The sequence below is a fragment of the Oncorhynchus mykiss genome, unplaced genomic scaffold (assembly GCF_013265735.2).
Source record: "Oncorhynchus mykiss isolate Arlee unplaced genomic scaffold, USDA_OmykA_1.1 un_scaffold_225, whole genome shotgun sequence".
NCBI lineage: Eukaryota > Metazoa > Chordata > Actinopteri > Salmoniformes > Salmonidae > Oncorhynchus > Oncorhynchus mykiss.
Window position 1 is genome coordinate 207,501 of NW_023493693.1, and position 22,784 is coordinate 230,284.

Genomic DNA, 22,784 nt, shown 5'->3' on the forward strand with positions numbered 1-22,784 from the left:
CACTTCATATGTATATACTGTATTCTAGTTCATCCTATATAACTACTGCTGTCCACTTCATATGTATATACTGTATTCTAGTCATGGTTCATCCTGCTGTCCACTTCATATGTATATACTGTATTCTAGTCATGGTTCATCCTGCTGTCCACTTCATATATATATACTGTATTCTAGTTATGGTTCATCCTGCTGTCCACTTCATATGTATATACTGTATTCTAGTTCATCCTATATAACTACTGCTGTCCACTTCATATGTATATACTGTATTCTAGTTCATCCTATATAACTACTGCTGTCCACTTCATATGTATATACTGTATTCTAGTTATGGTTCATCCTGCTGTCCACTTCATATGTATATACTGTATTCTAGTTCATCCTATATAACTACTGCTGTCCACTTCATATGTATATACTGTATTCTAGTCATGGTTCATCCTATATAGCTACTGTTGTCCTCTTCATATGTATATACTGTATTCTAGTCATGGTTCATCCTGCTGTCCACTTCATATGGATATACTGTATTCTAGTCATGGTCCATCCTGCTGTCCACTTCATATGTATATACTGTATTCTAGTCATGGTTCATCCTATATAACTACTGCTGTCCACTTCATATATATATACTGTATTCTAGTCATGGTCCATCCTGCTGTCCACTTCATATGTATATACTGTATTCTAGTCATGGTCCATCCTGCTGTCCACTTCATGTGTATATACTGTATTCTAGTCATGGTCCATCCTGCTGTCCACTTCATATGTATATACTGTATTCTAGTCATGGTTCATCCTGCTGTCCACTTCATATGTATATACTGTATTCTAGTCATGGTCCATCCTGCTGTCCACTTCATATGTATATACTGTATTCTAGTCATGGTCCATCCTGCTGTCCACTTCATGTGTATATACTGTATTCTAGTCATGGTCCATCCTGCTGTCCACTTCATATGTATATACTGTATTCTAGTCATGGTCCATCCTGCTGTCCACTTCATATGTATATACTGTATTCTAGTCATGGTCCATCCTGCTGTCCACTTCATATGTATATACTGTATTCTAGTCACGGTTCATCCTGCTGTCCACTTCATATGTATATACTGTATTCTAGTTCATCCTATATTACTCCTGCTGTCCACTTCATATGTATATACTGTATTCTAGTCATGGTTCATCCTATATTACTCCTGCTGTCCACTTCATATGTATATACTGTATTCTAGTCATGGTTCATCCTATATAACTCCTGCTGTCCACTTCATATGTATATACTGTATTCTAGTCATGGTTCATCCTGCTGTCCACTTCATATGTATATACTGTATTCTAGTCATGGTTCATCCTATATAACTACTGTTGTCCTCTTCATATGTATATACTGTATTCTAGTCATGGTTCATCCTGCTGTCCACTTCATATGTATATACTGTATTCTAGTCATGGTTCATCCTATATAACTACTGCTGTCCACTTCATATATATATACTGTATTCTAGTCATGGTCCATCCTGCTGTCCACTTCATATGTATATACTGTATTCTAGTCATGGTCCATCCTGCTGTCCACTTCATGTGTATATACTGTATTCTAGTCATGGTCCATCCTGCTGTCCACTTCATATGTATATACTGTATTCTAGTCATGGTTCATCCTGCTGTCCACTTCATATGTATATACTGTATTCTAGTCATGGTCCATCCTGCTGTCCACTTCATATGTATATACTGTATTCTAGTCATGGTCCATCCTGCTGTCCACTTCATGTGTATATACTGTATTCTAGTCATGGTCCATCCTGCTGTCCACTTCATATGTATATACTGTATTCTAGTCATGGTCCATCCTGCTGTCCACTTCATATGTATATACTGTATTCTAGTCATGGTCCATCCTGCTGTCCACTTCATATGTATATACTGTATTCTAGTCACGGTTCATCCTGCTGTCCACTTCATATGTATATACTGTATTCTAGTTCATCCTATATTACTCCTGCTGTCCACTTCATATGTATATACTGTATTCTAGTCATGGTTCATCCTGCTGTCCACTTCATATGTATATACTGTATTCTAGTCATGGTTCATCCTGCTGTCCACTTCATATGGATATACTGTATTCTAGTTCATCCTATATTACTACTGTTGTCCACTTCATATGTATATACTGTATTCTAGTTCATCCTATATAACTACTGCTGTCCACTTCATATGTATATACTGTATTCTAGTCATGGTTCATCCTATATAACTACTGCTGTCCACTTCATATGTATATACTGTATTCTAGTCATGGTTCATCCTGCTGTCCACTTCATATGTATATACTGTATTCTAGTCATGGTTCATCCTGCTGTCCACTACATATGTATATACTGTATTCTAGTTCATCCTATATAACTACTGCTGTCCACTTCATATGTATATACTGTATTCTAGTCATGGTTCATCCTGCTGTCCACTTCATATGTATATACTGTATTCTAGTCATGGTTCATCCTATATAACTACTGCTGTCCACTTCATATGTATATACTGTATTCTAGTCATGGTTCATCCTATATAACTACTGTTTTCCACTTCTTTTCTATTCATATAAAGTCCATTTTGTCTATACACACCATCAAATACATATGTAATATGTTTATATTCTGAACTCTGACATTACTCGCCCTAATATCTCTACATTTCTTAATGTAATTAGTTGATAGGGGGGGGGGGGGAAATGTGCGTGTATTGTTTTGTTCGGTATTACTGCACTGTTGGAATTTTACTACACCCACGAAAACTTTTGCAAAATATGTGTACGTGACAAATACAATTTTATTTTCATTTTGACATATACTCAATAAATATATTTTGCTGTACTGGCTCAATGGGAACCCACTGGTGGTTTCCTTGGTTACATTTCAACCTTCCAGAATGAGTGACAACGGTTCTACTTGAAAATAAAAAACTTTATTGAAATACAAAGACTATATCACGTCATATTCAACCTTATATTGATATCGAGGTATTCATTTTTTTATTTTTTTTATTATGTCCTGAAAATTGATTTATATATAATATATTTATATTGTCCACATTAAGTTTTCGACTCACCTTCCGTCCCGACAGGCGGCGCTGTTTGAGGAAGTGCTTCTAACGTGTTTTATATTTAGACAACCTCACATCCGGTGGAGTTTCGACCAATGAGAAAGCGTCGTCTCGTTTGAACCTTGGGAGCGGGACTCTATCCTGAGCTGTTGTTGAAAACGGAATAAGGACTTATATTTCATCCCGTAACTAAATGAATTCATTTTAGCTTTAAATCAAAAAATAAAAAAGGTGCGATAACGGATAGAGACGGTTACCACGGTAATGTTTGAGTTCGGTGAGTATTTTGTCAGATTGTGGACGATAACCGAGTTTACTGTCACGACAGTAACGGTGAGGGGAGATAAACATTGTAACGTTACTCTGTCAACAACACACAAAAAAAGTAAATTATACCGATGTATCTATGGAGAGAGACTGTTTTTAGGTATTCTAGTTAAGCTGACTAGTTATAGTAAAAACAAATCACAATGTAAAGATTCCCCCATATGTTATTTTCCTGTCGTTAGCTAACGTTACATGAATTGAGAAAAACGGAAGCATAGAGGATATAAACTAAGTAACGTTTAGTCCTAATATGTCAACTGGGGCGTATTCATTACGCCACGTCTGTTGTGAAACGTTTATTAAACGGAAGCGTACCGAACGAAACAGGGAGGCGCCTACCTGAATTTGTCCAATAGAAACCCTCGTTTTGCTTCCGTTTGGTTCTTTAACGGTCAACGGTATACGTAACGAATACGCCCCTTGTCACCATTATTTTGTCATTTGACAGTCGGTTCCCGATCTTCTTGTTGGTGAAACGGACCCTGCAAAAAAAAGAGTAAAGATGAACCGAGCAGGCCGACCGTTGTTCATGAAGACCTACGGCAAACAGAACCGGAAGTTGGAGGCCTGGATCTCCCCTGACAACCGAAAACAGGTTTTCGCCAGCACCTCTTCCTCTGACCTGTCCATCGTTGAGCCCTCCAGCCCCAAACCCCCGGCCAAGAGGTAAGAGACTTCTCTCCCCCTGAAGAGCGAGTGATCTGGGTGGTCAGGCTCTTGCTCCGTTCCTGCTCAGCAGGCCAGGGCCTAGATAGATTAGCTAGCTGAATCAGGTCTGTTGGAGCTGTGGGTCTAGCTTCTCCTAGATAGATTAGCTAGCTGAATCAGGTCTGTTGGAGCTGTGGGTCTAGCTTCTCCTAGATAGATTAGCTAGCTGAATCAGGTCTGTTGGAGCTGTGGGTCTAGCTTCTCCTAGATAGATTAGCTAGCTGAATCAGGTCTGTTGGAGCTGTGGGTCTAGCTTCTCCTAGATAGATTAGCTAGCTGAATCAGGTCTGTTGGAGCTGTGGGTCTAGCTTCTCCTAGATAGATTAGCTAGCTGAATCAGGTCTGTTGGAGCTGTGGGTCTAGCTTCTCCTAGATAGATTAGCTAGCTGAATCAGGTCTGTTGGAGCTGTGGGTCTAGCTTCTCCTAGATAGATTAGCTAGCTGAATCAGGTCTGTTGGAGCTGTGGGTCTAGCTTCTCCTAGATAGATTAGCTAGCTGAATCAGGTCTGTTGGAGCTGTGGGTCTAGCTTCTCCTAGATAGATTAGTTAGCTGAATCAGGTCTGTTGGAGCTGTGGGTCTAGCTTCTCCTAGATAGATTAGCTAACTGAATCAGGTCTGTTGGAGCTGTGGGTCTAGCTTCTCCTAGATAGATTAGTTAGCTGAATCAGGTCTGTTGGAGCTGTGGGTCTAGCTTCTCCTAGATAGATTAGCTAGCTGAATCAGGTCTGTTGGAGCTGTGGGTCTAGCTTCTCCTAGATAGATTAGCTAGCTGAATCAGGTCTGTTGGAGCTGTGGGTCTAGCTTCTCCTAGATAGATTAGCTAGCTGAATCAGGTCTGTTGGAGCTGTGGGTCTAGCTTCTCCTAGATAGATTAGTTAGCTGAATCAGGTCTGTTGGAGCTGTGGGTCTAGCTTCTCCTAGATAGATTAGCTAGCTGAATCAGGTCTGTTGGAGCCGTGGGTCTAGCTTCTCCTAGATAGATTAGCTAGCTGAATCAGGTCTGTTGGAGCTGTGGGTCTAGCTTCTCCTAGATAGATTAGCTAGCTGAATCAGGTCTGTTGGAGCCGTGGTTCTAGCTTCTCCTAGATAGATTAGCTAGCTGAATCAGGTCTGTTGGAGCTGTGGGTCTAGCTTCTCCTAGATAGATTAGCTAGCTGAATCAGGTCTGTTGGAGCTGTGGGTCTAGCTTCTCCTAGATAGATTAGCTAGCTGAATCAGGTCTGTTGGAGCTGTGGGTCTAGCTTCTCCTAGATAGATTAGCTAGCTGAATCAGGTCTGTTGGAGCTGTGGGTCTAGCTTCTCCTAGATAGATTATCTAGCTGAATCAGGTCTGTTGGAGCTGTGGGTCTAGCTTCTCCTAGATAGATTAGCTAGCTGAATCAGGTCTGTTGGAGCTGTGGGTCTAGCTTCTCCTAGATAGATTAGCTAGCTGAATCAGGTCTGTTGGAGCTGTGGGTCTAGCTTCTCCTAGATAGATTAGCTAGCTGAATCAGGTCTGTTGGAGCTGTGTGTCTAGCTTCTCCTAGATAGATTAGTTAGCTGAATCAGGTCTGTTGGAGCCGTGGGTCTAGCTTCTCCTAGATAGATTAGCTAGCTGAATCAGGTCTGTTGGAGCTGTGGGTCTAGCTTCTCCTAGATAGATTAGCTAGCTGAATCAGGTCTGTTGGAGCCGTGGGTCTAGCTTCTCCTAGATAGATTAGCTAGCTGAATCAGGTCTGTTGGAGCTGTGGGTCTAGCTTCTCCTAGATAGATTAGTTAGCTGAATCAGGTCTGTTGGAGCTGTGGGTCTAGCTTCTCCTAGATAGATTAGCTAGCTGAATCAGGTCTGTTGGAGCTGTGGGTCTAGCTTCTCCTAGATAGATTAGTTAGCTGAATCAGGTCTGTTGGAGCTGTGGGTCTAGCTTCTCCTAGATAGATTAGCTAGCTGATCAGGTCTGTTGGAGCTGTGGGTCTAGCTTCTCCTAGATAGATTAGTTAGCTGAATCAGGTCTGTTGGAGCTGTGGGTCTAGCTTCTCCTAGATAGATTAGCTAGCTGATCAGGTCTGTTGGAGCTGTGGGTCTAGCTTCTCCTAGATAGATTAGCTAGCTGAATCAGGTGTGTTGGCTCTAGCTTCTCCTAGATAGATTAGCTAGCTGAATCAGGTGTGTTGGAGCTGTGGTGGGTCTAGCTTCTCCTAGATAGATTAGCTAGCTAGCTGAATCAGGTCTGTTGGAGCTGTGTGTCTAGCTTCTCCTGGATTTGCTTCTAAAACGACTAGTATAGTCTAAATGTGTGCAACAGTGATTGGAATGCTAGCTCTCTCTGTGTCTTCTTCTATGGTCTTCTCTGCTCTCTGTGTCTTCTTCTATGGTCTTCTCTGCTCTCTGTGTGTCTTCTATGGTCTTCTCTGCTCTCTGTGTCTTCTATGGTCTTCTCTGCTCTCTGTGTGTCTTCTATGGTCTTCTCTGCTCTCTGTGTCTTCTTCTATGGTCTTCTCTGCTCTCTGTGTGTCTTCTATGGTCTTCTCTGCTCTCTCTCTGTGTCTTCTTCTATAGTCTTCTCTGCTCTCTCTCTGTGTCTTCTTCTATAGTCTTATCTGCTCTCTCTCTGTGTCTTCTATGGTCTTCTCTGCTCTCTCTCTGTGTCTTCTTCCATGGTCTTCTCTGCTCTCTCTCTCTTCTTCTATGGTCTTCTCTGCGGTCATATGGTCACTTTGCTCTGACTGACACCAGTAGTGTCTTCGTCTATGTGCTTCTCTCTCTCTCTTTATCTCACCATCTAAACTGTGACCTCTTTTCTTCTGCACTGATATGAAAACATCGTCTTTCTCTTCTCCCGGCCTCCCTTCCCCTGTTCCAGAGTGAGAAAGAGAAGTACAGCAGATATCAGGAGAGAGCTGCGGCCGGCTAAGACCAAAGCCCTGTCCTGGACAGCAGATGGCAGGAGAGAGCTGCGACTAGCGAAGACCAAAGCCCTGTCCTGTCTGAGAGAGCAGGACAGTGATGAAGAGAACATCTTCATCGTCCATCCTCCTCCCCAGCAGCAGAGCAACAGGTCAGACTGGTGGCATTACCTTTCTGGTCTTCAATTGTTTGTGACCCGTCTGTCCGTCTCTATCTGACCCGTCTGTCCGTCTCTATCTGACCCGTCTGTCCGTCTCTATCTGACCCGTCTGTCCGTCTCTATCTGACCCGTCTGTCCGTCTCTATCTGACCCGTCTGTCCGTCTCTATCTGACCCGTCTGTCCGTCTCTATCTGACCCGTCTGTCCGTCTCTATCTGACCCGTCTGTCCGTCTCTATCTGACCCGTCTGTCCGTCTCTATCTGACCCGTCTGTCCGTCTCTATCTGACCCGTCTGTCCGTCTCTATCTGGCCCGTCTGTCTGTCTCTATCTGGCCCGTCTGTCTGTCTCTATCTGGCCCGTCTGTCTGTCTAGATCTGACCCGTCTGTCTGTCTAGATCTGACCCGTCTGTCTGTCTAGATCTGACCCGTCTGTCTGTCTCTATCTGGCCCGTCTGTCTGTCTAGATCTGGCCCGTCTGTCTGTCTAGATCTGGCCCGTCTGTCTGTCTAGATCTGACCCGTCTGTTTGTCTAGATCTGACCCGTCTGTCTGTCTAGATCTGACCCGTCTGTCTGTCTAGATCTGACCCGTCTGTCTCGATCTGACCCGTCTGTCTGTCTAGATCTGACCCGTCTGTCTGTCTAGATCTGACCCGTCTGTCTGTCTAGATCTGACCCGTCTGTCTGTCTAGATCTGACCCGTCTGTCTAGATCTGACCCGTCTGTCTCGATCTGACCCGTCTGTCTAGATCTGACCCTAGATCTTACCCGCCTGTCTGTGTCGATCTGACCCGTCTGTCTGTCTCGATCTGACCCGTCTGTCTGTATCTATCAGACCGGGCCGTCTGTCTGTCTCTATCTGACCTGTGTGTGTGTGTGTGTGTGTTTTAGGAAGCCATTCGTGAGGCGTGCTGGTCGGAAGGCCAGGCGTATTGTGAGCTCCAGTGAGAGTGATGGAGAGACAACGACCACCAGACAACCCAACCCTAAACGCTCCCAACACACCACAGCTAGAGCCAGGACACACACACAGTCAGACTTTTACACTATAACCACTAGACTACCTGCCTCCTCTACACTCTAACCACTAGGCTACCTGCCTCCTCTACACTCTAACCACTAGGCTACCTGCCTCCTCTACACTCTAACCACTAGGCTACCTGCCTCCTCTACACTCTAACCACTAGGCTACCTGCCTCCTCTACACTCTAACCAATAGGCTACCTGCCTCCTCTACACTCTAACCACTAGGCTACCTGCCTCCTCTACACTCTAACCACTAGGCTACCTGCCTCCTCTACACTCTAACCAATAGGCTACCTGCCTCCTCTACACTCTAACCACTAGGCTACCTGCCTCCTCTACACTCTAACCACTAGGCTACCTGCCTCCTCTACACTCTAACCACTAGGCTACCTGCCTCCTCTACACTCTAACCACTAGGCTACCTGCCTCCTCTACACTCTAACCACTAGGCTACCTGCCTCCTCTACACTCTAACCACTAGGCTACCTGCCTCCTCTACACTCTAACCAATAGGCTACCTGCCTCCTCTACACTCTAACCACTAGACTACCTGCCTCCTCTACACTCTAACCACTAGGCTACCTGCCTCCTCTACACTCTAACCACTAGGCTACCTGCCTCCTCTAACCACTAGACTACCTGCCTCCTCTACACTCTAACCACTAGGCTACCTGCCTCCTCTACACTCTAACCACTAGACTACCTGCCTCCTCTAACCACTAGACTACCTGCCTCCTCTACACTCTAACCACTAGGCTACCTGCCGCCTCTACACTCTAACCACTAGGCTACCTACCTCCTCTACACTCTAACCACTAGACTACCTGCCTCCTCTAACCACTAGGCTACCTGCCTCCTCTACACTCTAACCACTAGGCTACCTGCCTCCTCTACACTCTAACCACTAGGCTACCTGCCTCCTCTACACTCTAACCACTAGACTACCTGCCTCCTCTAACCACTAGACTACCTGCCTCCTCTACACTCTAACCACTAGGCTACCTGCCACCCCTCTAACCACTAGGCTACCTGCCTCCTCTACACTCTAACCACTAGGCTACCTGCCGCCTCTACACTCTAACCACTAGGCTACCTGCCTCCTCTACACTCTAACCACTAGGCTACCTGCCGCCTCTACACTCTAACCACTAGGCTACCTGCCTCCTCTACACTCTAACCACTAGGCTACCTGCCTCCTCTACACTCTAACCACTAGGCTACCTGCCGCCTCTACACTCTAACCACTAGGCTACCTGCCTCCTCTACACTCTAACCACTAGACTACCTGCCTCCTCTACACTCTAACCACTAGACTACCTGCCTCCTCTACACTCTAACCACTAGGCTACCTGCCTCCTCTACACTCTAACCACTAGGCTACCTGCCGCCTCTACACTCTAACCACTAGGCTACCTGCCTCTTCTACACTCTAACCACTAGACTACCTGCCTCCTCTACACTCTAACCACTAGGCTACCTGCCTCCTCTACACTCTAACCACTAGGCTACCTGCCTCCTCTACACTCTAACCACTAGGTTACCTGCCTCCTCTATACTCTAACCACTAGACTACCTGCCTCCTCTACACTCTAACCACTAGGCTACCTGCCTCCTCTACACTCTAACCACTAGGCTACCTGCCTCCTCTACACTCTAACCACTAGGCTACCTGCCTCCTCTACACTCTAACCACTAGACTACCTGCCTCCTCTACACTCTAACCACTAGGCTACCTGCCTCCTCTACACTCTAACCACTAGGCTACCTGCCTCCTCTACACTCTAACTACTAGGCTACCTGCCTCCTCTACACTCTAACCACTAGGCTACCTGCCTCCTCTACACTCTAACCACTAGGCTACCTGCCTCCTCTACACTCTAACCACTAGGCTACCTGCCTCCTCTACACTCTAACCACTAGGTTACCTGCCTCCTCTACACTCTAACCACTAGGCTACCTGCCTTCTCTACACTCTAACCACTAGGCTACCTGCCCCCTCTAACCACTAGTCTACCTGCCTCCTCTAACCACTAGTCTACCTGCCTCCTCTAACCACTAGTCTACCTGCCTCCTCTACACTCTAACCACTAGGCTACCTGCCTCCTCTACACTCTAACCACTAGGCTACCTGCCTCCTCTACACTCTAACCACTAGACTACCTGCCTCCTCTACACTCTAACCACTAGGCTACCTGCCTCCTCTACACTCTAACCACTAGGCTACCTGCCTCCTCTACACTCTAACCACTAGACAACCTGCCTCCTCTACACTCTAACCACTAGACTACCTGCCTCCTCTACACTCTAACCACTAGACTACCTGCCTCCTCTACACTCTAACCACTAGGCTACCTGCCTCCTCTACACTCTAACCACTAGGCTACCTTCCTCCTCTAACCACTAGACTACCTGCCTCCTCTACACTCTAACCACTAGGCTACCTGCCTCCTCTACACTCTAACCACTAGGCTACCTGCCTCCTCTAACCACTAGACTACCTGCCTCCTCTACACTCTAACCACTAGGCTAACTGCCACCCCTCTAACCACTAGGCTACCTGCCTCCTCTACACTCTAACCACTAGGCTACCTGCCTCCTCTACACTCTAACCACTAGGCTACCTGCCTCCCCTACACTCTAACCACTAGGCTACCTGCCTCCTCTACACTCTAACCACTAGGCTACCTGCCTCCCCTACACTCTAACCACTAGGCTACCTGCCTCCTCTACACTCTAACCACTAGGCTACCTGCCTCCTCTACACTCTAACCACTAGGCTACCTGCCTCCTCTACACTCTAACCACTAGGCTACCTGCCTCCTCTACACTCTAACCACTAGTCTACCTGCCTCTAACCACTAGGCTACCTGCCTCCTCTACACTCTAACCACTAGGCTACCTGCCTCTTCTACACTCTAACCACTAGACTACCTGCCTCCTCTACACTCTAACCACTAGGCTACCTGCCTCCTCTACACTCTAACCACTAGGCTACCTGCCTCCTCTACACTCTAACCACTAGGCTACCTGCCTCCTCTACACTCTAACCACTAGGCTACCTGCCTCCTCTACACTCTAACCACTAGGCTACCTGCCACCCCTCTAACCACTAGGCTACCTGCCTCCTCTACACTCTAACCACTAGGCTACCTGCCTCCTCTACACTCTAACCACTAGGCTACCTGCCTCCTCTACACTCTAACCACTAGTCTACCTGCTTCCTCTACACTCTAACCACTAGGCTACCTGCCTCCCCTACACTCTAACCACTAGGCTACCTGCCTCCTCTACACTCTAACCACTAGGCTACCTGCCTCCTCTACACTCTAACCACTAGGCTACCTGCCTCCTCTACACTCTAACCACTAGGCTACCTGCCTCCTCTACACTCTAACCACTAGGCTACCTGCCTCCTCTACACTCTAACCACTAGGCTACCTGCCTCCTCTACACTCTAACCACTAGGCTACCTGCCTCCTCTACACTCTAACCACTAGTCTACCTGCCTCTAACCACTAGGCTACCTGCCTCCTCTACACTCTAACCACTAGGCTACCTGCCTCCTCTACACTCTAACCACTAGACTACCTGCCTCCTCTACACTCTAACCACTAGACTACCTGCCTCCTCTACACTCTAACCACTAGACTACCTGCCTCCTCTAACCACTAGGCTACCTGCCTCCTCTACACTCTAACCACTAGGCTACCCTGCCTCCTCTACACTCTAACCACTAGGCTACCTGCCTCCTCTACACTCTAACCACTAGGCTACCTACCTCCTCTACACTCTAACCACTAGACTACCTGCCTCCCCTTCACTCTAACCACTAGACTACCTGTATACCAATACTCACTCTCTTTCTCTCTCTCTCTCTCTCTCTCTCTCTCTCTCTCTCTCTGTCTCTCTGTCTCTCTGTCTCTCTCAGTCCGTCTCCAGTTTTGGCTCCAGGGAAGTTTGTGACTCATCGTAGGGGAGCAACAACAACAACCGCCAAACACAAAGCCCCCAAGAGGAAACTCAGTGTAAGGCCCCGTTACAATCCGCTCCATCCTTCCTTCACAACCCCGTTCTCCTGATCCGCTCCATCCTACCGTCACTCCCCCCGAGGCCCCGTTCTCCCGATCCATCCTACCGTCACTCCCCCCGAGGCCCCGTTCTCCTGATCCGCTCCATCCTACCGTCACTCCCCCCGAGGCCCCGTTCTCCTGATCCGCTCCATCCTACCGTCACTCTCCCCGAGGCCCCGTTCTCCTGATCCGCTCCATCCTACCGTCACTCCCCCCGAGGCCCCGTTCTCCTGATCCGCTCCATCCTACCGTCACTCCCCCCGAGCCCCCGTTCTCCCGCTCCATCCTACCGTCACTCCCCCCGAGGCCCCGTTCTCCCGCTCCATCCTACCGTCACTCCCCCCGAGGCCCCGTTCTCCCGCTCCATCCTACCGTCACTCCCCCCGAGGCCCCGTTCTCCCGATCCGCTCCATCCTACCTTCACTCCCCCGAGGCCCCGTTCTCCCAATCCATCCTACCGTCACTCCCCCCGAGGCCCCGTTCTCCCGATCCATCCTACCGTCACTCCCCCCAAGGTCCCGTTCTCCCGCTCCATCCTACCGTCACTCCCCCCGAGGCCCCGTTCTCCCGCTCCATCCTACCGTCACTCCCCCCGAGGCCCCGTTCTCCCGCTCCATCCTACCGTCACTCCCCCCGAGGCCCCGTTCTCCCGATCCGCTCCATCCTACCTTCACTCCCCCGAGGCCCCGTTCTCCCAATCCATCCTACCGTCACTCCCCCCGAGGCCCCGTTCTCCCGATCCATCCTACCGTCACTCCCCCCGATGCCCCGTTCTCCCGATCCATCCTACCGTCACTCCCCCCGATGCCCCGTTCTCCCAATCCATCCTACCGTCACTCCCCCCGAGGCCCCGTTCTCCCGATCCGCTCCATCCTACCGTCACTCCCCCCGAGGCCCCGTTCTCCCGATCCGCTCCATCCTACCGTCACTCCCCCCGAGGCCCCGTTCTCCCGATCCATCCTACCGTCACTCCCCCCGAGGCCCCGTTCTCCCGCTCCATCCTACCGTCACTCCCCCCGAGGCCCCTTTCTCCCGCTCCATCCTACCGTCACTCCCCCCGAGGCCCCGTTCTCCCGCTCCATCCTACCGTCACTCCCCCCGAGGCCCCGTTCTCCCGATCCGCTCCATCCTACCCTTCACTCCCCCGAGGCCCCGTTCTCCCGATCCGCTCCATCCTACCGTCACTCCCCCCGAGGCCCCGTTCTCCCGATCCGCTCCATCCTACCGTCACTCCCCCCGAGGCCCCGTTCTCCCGATCCGCTCCATCCTACCGTCACTCCCCCCGAGGCCCCGTTCTTCCGATCCATCCTACCGTCACTCCCCCCGAGGCCCCGTTCTCCTGATCCGCTCCATCCTACCGTCACTCCCCCCGATGCCCCGTTCTCCCGATCCGCTCCATCCTACCGTCACTCCCCCCGATGCCCCGTTCTCCCGATCCGCTCCATCCTACCGTCACTCCCCCCGAGGCCCCGTTCTCCCGCTCCATCCTACCGTCACTCCCCCCGAGGCCCCGTTCTCCCGATCCGTTCCATCCTACCGTCACTCCCCCCGAGGCCCCGTTCTCCCGATCCGTTCCATCCTACCGTCACTCCCCCCGAGGCCCCGTTCTCACTCCCCCCGAGGCCCCGTTCTCCCGATCCGCTCCATCCTACCGTCACTCCCCCCGAGGCCCCGTTCTCCCGATCCATCCTACCGTCACTCCCCCCGAGGCCCCGTTCTCCCGCTCCATCCTACCGTCACTCCCCCCGAGGCCCCTTTCTCCCGCTCCATCCTACCGTCACTCCCCCCGAGGCCCCGTTCTCCCGCTCCATCCTACCGTCACTCCCCCCGAGGCCCCGTTCTCCCGATCCATCCTACCGTCACTCCCCCCGAGGCCCCGTTCTCCCGATCCATCCTACCGTCACTCCCCCGAAGCCCCGTTCTCCCGATCCATCCTACCGTCACTCCCCCCGAGGCCCCGTTCTCCCGCTCCATCCTACCCTTCACTCCCCCGAGGCCCCGTTCTCCCGCTCCATCCTACCGTCACTCCCCCGAGGCCCCGTTCTCCCGCTCCATCCTACCGTCACTCCCCCCGAGGCCCCGTTCTCCCGATCCGCTCCATCCTACCGTCACTCCCCCCGAGGCCCCGTTCTCCCGATCCGCTCCATCCTCCCGTCACTCCCCCCGAGGCCCCGTTCTCCTTCTCCATCCTCCCGTCACTCCCCCCGAGGCCCCGTTCTCCCGATCCGCTCCATCCTCCCGTCACTCCCCCCGAGGCCCCGTTCTCCCGATCCATCCTACAGTCACTCCCCCGAGGCCCCGTTCTCCCGATCCGCTCCATCCTACCGTCACTCCCCCCGAGGCCCCGTTCACCCGCTCCATCCTACCGTCACTCCCCCCGAGGCCCCGTTCTCCCGCTCCATCCTACCCTTCACTCCCCCGAGGCCCCGTTCTCCCGCTCCATCCTACCGTCACTCCCCCCAGGCCCCGTTCTCCCGATCCATCCTACCGTCACTCCCCCCAGGCCCCGTACTCCCGATCCATCCTACCGTCACTCCCCCCAAGGTCCCGTTCTCCCGATCCATCCTACCGTCACTCCCCCCGAGGCCCCGTTCTCCCGATCCGATCCATCCTACCCTTCACTCCCCCGAGGCCCCGTTCTCCCGCTTGATCCGCTCCATCCTACCGATCCGCTCCATCCTACCGTCACTCCCCCCGAGGCCCCGTTCTCCCGATCCGCTCCATCCTACCGTCACTCTCCCCGAGGCCCCGTTCTCCCGATCCGCTCCATCCTACCGTCACTCTCCCCGAGGCCCCGTTCTCCCGATCCGCTCCATCCTACCGTCACTCCCCCCGAGGCCCCGTTCTCCCGATCCGCTCCATCCTACCGTCACTCCCCCCGAGGCCCCGTTCTCCCGATCCGCTCCATCCTACCGTCACTCCCCCCGAGGCCCCGTTCTCCCGATCCCCTCCATCCTACCGTCACTCCCCCCGAGGCCCCGTTCTCCCGATCCGCTCCATCCTACCGTCACTCTCCCCGAGGCCCCGTTCTCCCGATCCGCTCCATCCTACCGTCACTCCCCCCGAGGCCCCGTTCTCCCGATCCGCTCCATCCTACCGTCACTCCCCCCGAGGCCCCGTTCTCCCGATCCGCTCCATCCTACCGTCACTCCCCCCGAGGCCCTGTTCTCCCGATCCGCTCCATCCTACCGTCACTCCCCCCGAGGCCCCGTTCTCCCGATCCATCCTACCGTCACTCCCCCCGAGGCCCCGTTCTCCCGATCCATCCTACCGTCACTCCCCCCGAGGCCCCGTTCTCCCGCTCCATCCTACCGTCACTCCCCCCGAGGCCCCTTTCTCCCGCTCCATCCTACCGTCACTCCCCCCGAGGCCCCGTTCTCCCGATCCGCTCCATCCTACCGTCACTCCCCCCGAGGCCCCGTTCTCCCGATCCGCTCCATCCTACCGTCACTCCCCCCGAGGCCCCGTTCTCCCGATCCGATCCATCCTACCGTCACTCCCCCCGAGGCCCCGTTCTCCCGATCCATCCTACCGTCACTCCCCCCGATGCCCCGTTCTCCCGATCTGCTCCATCCTACCGTCACTCCCCCCGATGCCCCGTTCTCCCGATTCGCTCCATCCTACCGTCACTCCCCCCGAGGCCCCGTTCTCCCGCTCCATCCTACCGTCACTCCCCCCGAGGCCCCGTTCTCCCGATCCGTTCCATCCTACCGTCACTCCCCCCGAGGCCCCGTTCTCCCGATCCGTTCCATCCTACCGTCACTCCCCCCGAGGCCCCGTTCTCCCGATCCGCTCCATCCTACCGTCACTCCCCCCGAGGCCCCGTTCTCCCGATCCGCTCCATCCTACCGTCACTCTCCCCGAGGCCCCGTTCTCCCGATCCGCTCCATCCTACCGTCACTCCCCCCGAGGCCCCGTTCTCCCGATCCGCTCCATCCTACCGTCACTCCCCCCGAGGCCCCGTTCTCCCGATCCGCTCCATCCTACCGTCACTCCCCCCGAGGCCCCGTTCTCCCGATCCGCTCCATCCTACCGTCACTCCCCCCGAGGCCCCGTTCTCCCGATCCGATCCATCCTACCGTCACTCCCCCCGAGGCCCCGTTCTCCCGATCCATCCTACCGTCACTCCCCCCGAGGCCCCGTTCTCCCGCTCCATCCTACCGTCACTCCCCCCGAGGCCCCTTTCTCCCGCTCCATCCTACCGTCACTCCCCCCGAGGCCCCGTTCTCCCGCTCCATCCTACCGTCACTCCCCCCGAGGCCCCGTTCTCCCGATCCATCCTACCGTCACTCCCCCCGAGGCCCCGTTCTCCCGATCCATCCTACCGTCACTCCCCCCGAGGCCCCGTTCTCCCGATCCATCCTACCGTCACTCCCCCGAAGCCCCGTTCTCCCGATCCATCCTACCGTCACTCCCCCCGAGGCCCCGTTCTCCCGCTCCATCCTACCCTTCACTCCCCCGAGGCCCCGTTCTCCCGCTCCATCCTACCGTCACTCCCCCGAGGCCCCGTTCTCCCGCTCCATCCTACCGTCACTCCCCCCGAGGCCCCGTTCTCCCGATCCGCTCCATCCTACCGTCACTCCCCCCGAGGCCCCGTTCTCCCGATCCGCTCCATCCTCCCGTCACTCCCCCCGAGGCCCCGTTCTCCTTCTCCATCCTCCCGTCACTCCCCCCGAGGCCCCGTTCTCCCGATCCGCTCCATCCTCCCGTCACTCCCCCCGAGGCCCCGTTCTCCCGATCCATCCTACCGTCACTCCCCCGAGGCCCCGTTCTCCCGATCCGCTCCATCCTACCGTCACTCCCCCCGAGGCCCCGTTCACCCGCTCCATCCTACCGTCACTCCCCCCGAGGCCCCGTTCTCCCGCTCCATCCTACCCTTCACTCCCCCGAGGCCCCGTTCTCCCGCTCCATCCTACCGTCACTCCCCCCAGGCCCCGTTCTCCCGATCCATCCTACCGTCACTCCCCCCAGGCCCCGTACTCCCGATCCATCCTACCGTCACTCCCCCCAAGGTCCCGTTCTCCCGATCCATCCTACCGTCACTCCCCCCGAGGCCCCGTTCTCCCGATCCGATCCATCCTACCCTTCACTCCCCCGAGGCCCCGTTCTCGCGCTCCATCCTACCGTCACTCCCCCCAGGCCCCGTACTCCCGATCCATACTACCGTCACTCCCCCCAAGGCCCCGTTCTCCCGCTCCATCCTACCGTCACTCCCCCGAGGCCCCCATTCTCCCGATCCATCCTACCGTCACTCCCCCCGAGGCCCCGTTCTCCCGATCCGCTCCATCCTACCGTCACTCCCCCCGAGGCCCCGTTCTCCCGATCCGCTCCATCCTACCTTCACTCCCCCGAGGCCCCGTTCTCCCGATCCATCCTACCCTTCACTCCCCCCAGGCCCCGTACTCCCGATCCATCCTCCCGTCACTCCCCCCAAGGCCCCGTTCTCCCGCTCCATCCTACCGTCACTCCCCCTAGGCCCCGTTCTCCCGATCCATCCTACCGTCACTCCCCCCGATGCCCCGTTCCCCCGATCCATCCTACCGTCACTCCCCCCGAGGCCCCGTTCTCCCGCTCCATCCTACCGTCACTCCCCCGAGGCCCCGTTCTCCCGATCCGCTCCATCCTACCGTCACTCCCCCCGAGGCCCCGTTCTCCCGATCCGCTCCATCCTACCGTCACTCCCCCCGAGGCCCCGTTCTCCCGATCCGCTCCATCCTACCGTCACTCCCCCCGAGGTCCCGTTCTCCCGCTCCATCCTCCCGTCACTCCCCCCGAGGCCCCGTTCTCCCGATCCGCTCCATCCTCCCGTCACTCCCCCCGAGGCCCCGTTCTCCCGATCCATCCTACCGTCACTCCCCCGAGGCCCCGTTCTCCCGATCCGCTCCATCCTACCGTCACTCCCCCCGAGGCCCCGTTCTCCCGCTCCATCCTACCGTCACTCCCCCCGAGGCCCCGTTCTCCCGCTCCATCCTACCCTTCACTCCCCCGAGGCCCCGTTCTCCCGCTCCATCCTACCGTCACTCCCCCCAGGCCCCGTACTCCCGATCCATCCTACCGTCACTCCCCCCAAGGCCCCGTTCTCCCGCTCCATCCTACCGTCACTCCCCCCGAGGCCCCGTTCTCCCGATCCGCTCCATCCTACCGTCACTCCCCCCGAGGCCCCGTTCTCCCGATCCGCTCCATCCTACCTTCACTCCCCCGAGGCCCCGTTCTCCCGATCCATCCTACCGTCACTCCCCCCGATGCCCCGTTCCCCCGATCCATCCTACCGTCACTCCCCCCGAGGCCCCGTTCTCCCGATCCATCCTACCCTTCACTCCCCCCGAGGCCCCGTTCTCCCGATCCATCCTACCCTTCACTCCCCCGAGGCCCCGTTCTCCCGATCCATCCTACCGTCACTCCCCCCGAGGCCCCGTTCTCCCGCTCCATCCTCCCGTCACTCCCCCCGAGGCCCCGTTCTCCCGCTCCATCCTCCCGTCACTCCCCCCGAGGCCCCGTTCTCCCGATCCGCTCCATCCTACCGTCACTCCCCCCGAGGCCCCGTTCTCCCGCTCCATCCTCCCGTCACTCCCCCCGAGGCCCCGTTCTCCCGATCCATCCTACCGTCACTCCCCCCGAGGCCCCGTTCTCCCGATCCATCCTACCCTTCACTCCCCCCGAGGCCCCGTTCTTCCGATCCATCCTACCGTCACTCCCCCCAGGCCCCGTACTCCCGATCCATCCTACCGTCACTCCCCCCAAGGTCCCGTTCTCCCGATCCATCCTACCGTCACTCCCCCCGAGGCCCCGTTCTCCCGATCCGCTCCATCCTACCGTCACTCCCCCCGAGGCCCCGTTCTCCCGATCCGCTCCATCCTACCTTCACTCCCCCGAGGCCCCGTTCTCCCGATCCATCCTACCGTCACTCCCCCCGAGGCCCCGTTCTCCCGATCCATCCTACCGTCACTCCCCCCGATGCCCCGTTCTCCCGATCCATCCTACCGTCACTCCCCCCGAGGCCCCGTTCTCCCGATCCGCTCCATCCTACCTTCACTCCCCCCAGGCCCCGTTCTCCCGATCCGCTCCATCCTACCTTCACTCCCCCCAGGCCCCGTTCTCCCGCTCTGCTCCATCCTACCTTCACTCCCCCCAGGCCCCGTTCTCCCGATCCGCTCCAACCTACCTTCACTCCCCCCAGGCCCCGTTCTCCCGCTCCGCTCCATCCTACCGTCACTCCCCCCAGGCCCCGTTCTCCCGCTCCGCTCCATCCTACCGTCACTCCCCCCGAGGCCCCGTTCTCCCGATCCGCTCCATCCTACCGTCACTCCCCCCGAGGCCCCGTTCTCCCGCTCCGCTCCATCCTACCTTCACTCCCCCCAGGCCCCGTTCTCCCGCTCCGCTCCATCCTACCGTCACTCCCCCCGAGGCCCCGTTCTCCCGATCCGCTCCATCCTACCGTCACTCCCCCCGAGGCCCCGTTCTCCCGATCCGCTCCATCCTACCGTCACTCCCCCCAGGCCCCGTTCTCCCGATCCGCTCCATCCTACCGTCACTCCCCCCAGGCCCCGTTCTCCCGATCCGCTCCATCCTACCTTCACTCCCCCCGAGGCCCCGTTCGTCTGATCCATCCCTTCTCCATAGTGGCTCTGGTCATAAATTGTGAGCTACATCGTGTCCCCTGAGACATCCTAACCCCTGTGTGTCTGTCTCTCTCTGTATGTGTCTCTCTCTGTTTTTGTCTCTGTCTCTCTCTGTGTGTGTCTCTGTCTCTCTCTGTGTGTGTGTCTCTGTCTCTCTCTGTGTGTGTGTCTCTGTCTCTCTCTGTGTGTGTGTCTCTGTCTCTCTCTGTGTGTGTCTCTGTCTCTCTCTGTGTGTGTCTCTGTCTCTCTCTGTGTGTGTGTCTCTGTCTCTCTGTGTGTGTGTGTCTCTGTCTCTCTCTGTGTGTGTGTCTCTGTCTCTCTCTGTGTGTGTGTCTCTGTCTCTCTCTGTGTGTGTGTCTCTGTCTCTCTCTGTGTGTGTGTCTCTGTCTCTCTCTGTGTGTGTGTCTCTGTCTCTCTCTGTGTGTGTGTCTCTGTCTCTCTCTGTGTGTGTGTCTCTGTCTCTCTCTGTGTGTGTCTGTCTCTCTCTATGTGTCTCTCTCTGTTTTTGTCTCTGTCTCTCTGTGTGTGTGTGTCTCTGTCTCTCTCTCTGTGTGTCTCTGTCTCTCTCTGTGTGTGTGTCTCTGTCTCTCTCTGTGTGTGTGTCTCTGTCTCTCTCTGTGTGTGTGTCTCTGTCTCTCTCTGTGTGTGTGTCTCTGTCTCTCTCTGTGTGTGTGTGTCTCTGTCTCTCTCTCTGTGTGTGTGTCTCTGTCTCTCTCTCTGTGTGTGTGTGTCTCTGTCTCTCTCTCTATGTGTCTCTCTCTCTCTGTGTGTGTGTCTGTCTCTCTCTCTGTGTGTCTCTGTCTCTCTCTCTGTGTGTCTCTGTCTCTCTCTGTGTGTGTGTCTCTGTCTCTCTCTGTGTGTGTCTGTCTCTCTCTGTGTGTGTGTCTCTGTCTCTCTCTGTGTGTGTCTCTCTGTGTGTGTCTCTCTTGTCTTCCCAGGTCCTGCTAGCCCAGCTCAGCCTCAACTCCTCTGATGACTTCGTCCAGGGTGGAAGAGAAGAAGGGGGAGTGGTCCAGCGTTCCTTCCCTCGCCGTGCCAAACAGGGGCGCCGCCGGGCCCTGGCCAACGCTGACAGCTCATTGGCCGACCTGGGTAACAGCGGAGCAACCAACAGTAAAGGTTTCCTGCGAGATATCTCTCTGAACGTGTCGCCCGAGCGACCCTGCCACAGGAAACCTCTCTTCTCCTCCACCCCCAGCTCACGTTCCCTCCCTCCTCCTCCCTCCTTCCTCCGTCCACCCATCTCTCCCTCCGCCAGTGACATCATCTCTCTGAGCACCACCCAGGAGGAGCTCGATGTTCCAGAGGACCCCCTCTCTCTCACAGAGCTGCGCCAGCTGTCGTCCCTGGGCCAGGCAGTGGGACAACCAGAGGTAGGAAACCGTGAAGAGCCGACTCCCCGTGGATCAACCAGCCTGAGGAGTAACGGGAGCCGGAATGGAGGCTCGGCGATCCAAGATGGCGTCGGTGAGCAGCCGAGCCCGGAGCTGTTCTCCGCGGTTGCCTGTGAGCAGACTGACCCAGGCAGGGCCGGGGAGGAAACTGAGGACGGCAGCCATTTTGTGTCAGTGACGGTGGGACAGGATTGGCTGGCCGAGGTCGTGAAGGAGAGGTGTCTGACACGGTGCTGTGCCGTACGGCTAGAGAGAGTGTACAAACTGCACGGCGACACCACATGTTCACCCTGCGTCGACCAGACACGGTCACATGACAACGGGCGGTCTGTTGACCACGTGCGCTCGGCGACCAGGGGTCAGTCCATCGACCACTCGGTGATCAGGGATCCCTCTAGAGACCACACAGGGTCAGTGACTGAAGGGCAGTCTGTAGACCGTGCGGTCAACGACAGCGGTCAGTCTCTGGGCCGTATCGTGTCTGTCAGCCGGACCAGTGAGGAACCTGTCAGGGTGGAGCAGAGACTGACCACACACTGTGAGGTACAGCTGGGGAGGCTGACCGTAACTCGACCCCACAGAGAGACCAGCCTGACCGTAACTCGACCCCACAGAGAGACCAGCCTGACCGAAACCCGACCCCACAGAGAGACCAGCCTGACCGTAACTCAACCCCACAGAGAGACCAGCCTGACCGTAACTCAACCCCACAGAGAGACCAGCCTGACCGAAACCCGACCCCACAGAGAGACCAGCCTGACCGTAACTCGACCCCACAGAGAGACCAGCCTGACCGTAACTCAACCCCACAGAGAGACCAGCCTGACCGTAACTCAACCCCACAGAGAGACCAGCCTGACCGAAACCCGACCCCACAGAGAGACCAGCCTGACCGAAACCCGACCCCACAGAGAGACCAGCCTGACCGTAACTCAACCCCACAGAGAGACCACTCCTCCTGGTAGGAGTAACGGGAGCCGGAATGGAGGCTCGGCGATCCAAGATGGCGTCGGTGAGCAGCCGAGCCCGGAGCTGTTCTCCGCGGTTGCCTGTGAGCAGACTGACCCAGGCAGGGCCGGGGAGGAAACTGAGGACGACAGCCATTTTGTGTCAGCGACGGTGGGACAGGATTGGCTGGTCGTGAAGGAGAGGTGTCTGACACGGTGCTGTGCCGTACGGCTAGAGAGAGTGTACAAACTGCACGGCGACACCACATGTTCACCCTGCGTCGACCAGACACGGTCACATGACAACGGGCGGTCTGTTGACCACGTGCGCTCGGCGACCAGGGGTCAGTCCATCGACCACTCGGTGATCAGGGATCCCTCTAGAGACCACACAGGGTCAGTGACTGAAGGGCAGTCTGTAGACCGTGCGGTCAACGACAGCGGTCAGTCTCTGGGCCGTATCGTGTCTGTCAGCCGGACCAGTGAGGAACCTGTCAGGGTGAAGCAGAGACTGACCACACACTGTGAGGTACAGC

The 22,784-nt window shown here is 55.1% G+C and overlaps 1 protein-coding gene across 1 annotated transcript in view; it reads left to right on the top strand.

The window, feature by feature from the left end:
* The first annotated feature begins 3,217 nt into the window (after window positions 1–3,217).
* The window catches only part of LOC110519436 (mucin-16), a 40,332-nt gene continuing 20,765 nt past the window's right edge, over window positions 3,218–22,784 (top strand). The window contains exons 1-6 of the mRNA XM_036973199.1: window positions 3,218–3,388; window positions 3,887–4,104; window positions 6,989–7,183; window positions 8,084–8,224; window positions 12,147–12,243; window positions 20,846–22,250. Coding sequence (XP_036829094.1) covers window positions 3,941–4,104; window positions 6,989–7,183; window positions 8,084–8,224; window positions 12,147–12,243; window positions 20,846–22,250 — 2,002 coding nt within the window. The 5' untranslated portion in view covers window positions 3,218–3,388; window positions 3,887–3,940. The remainder of the gene's footprint in view (window positions 3,389–3,886; window positions 4,105–6,988; window positions 7,184–8,083; window positions 8,225–12,146; window positions 12,244–20,845; window positions 22,251–22,784) is intronic.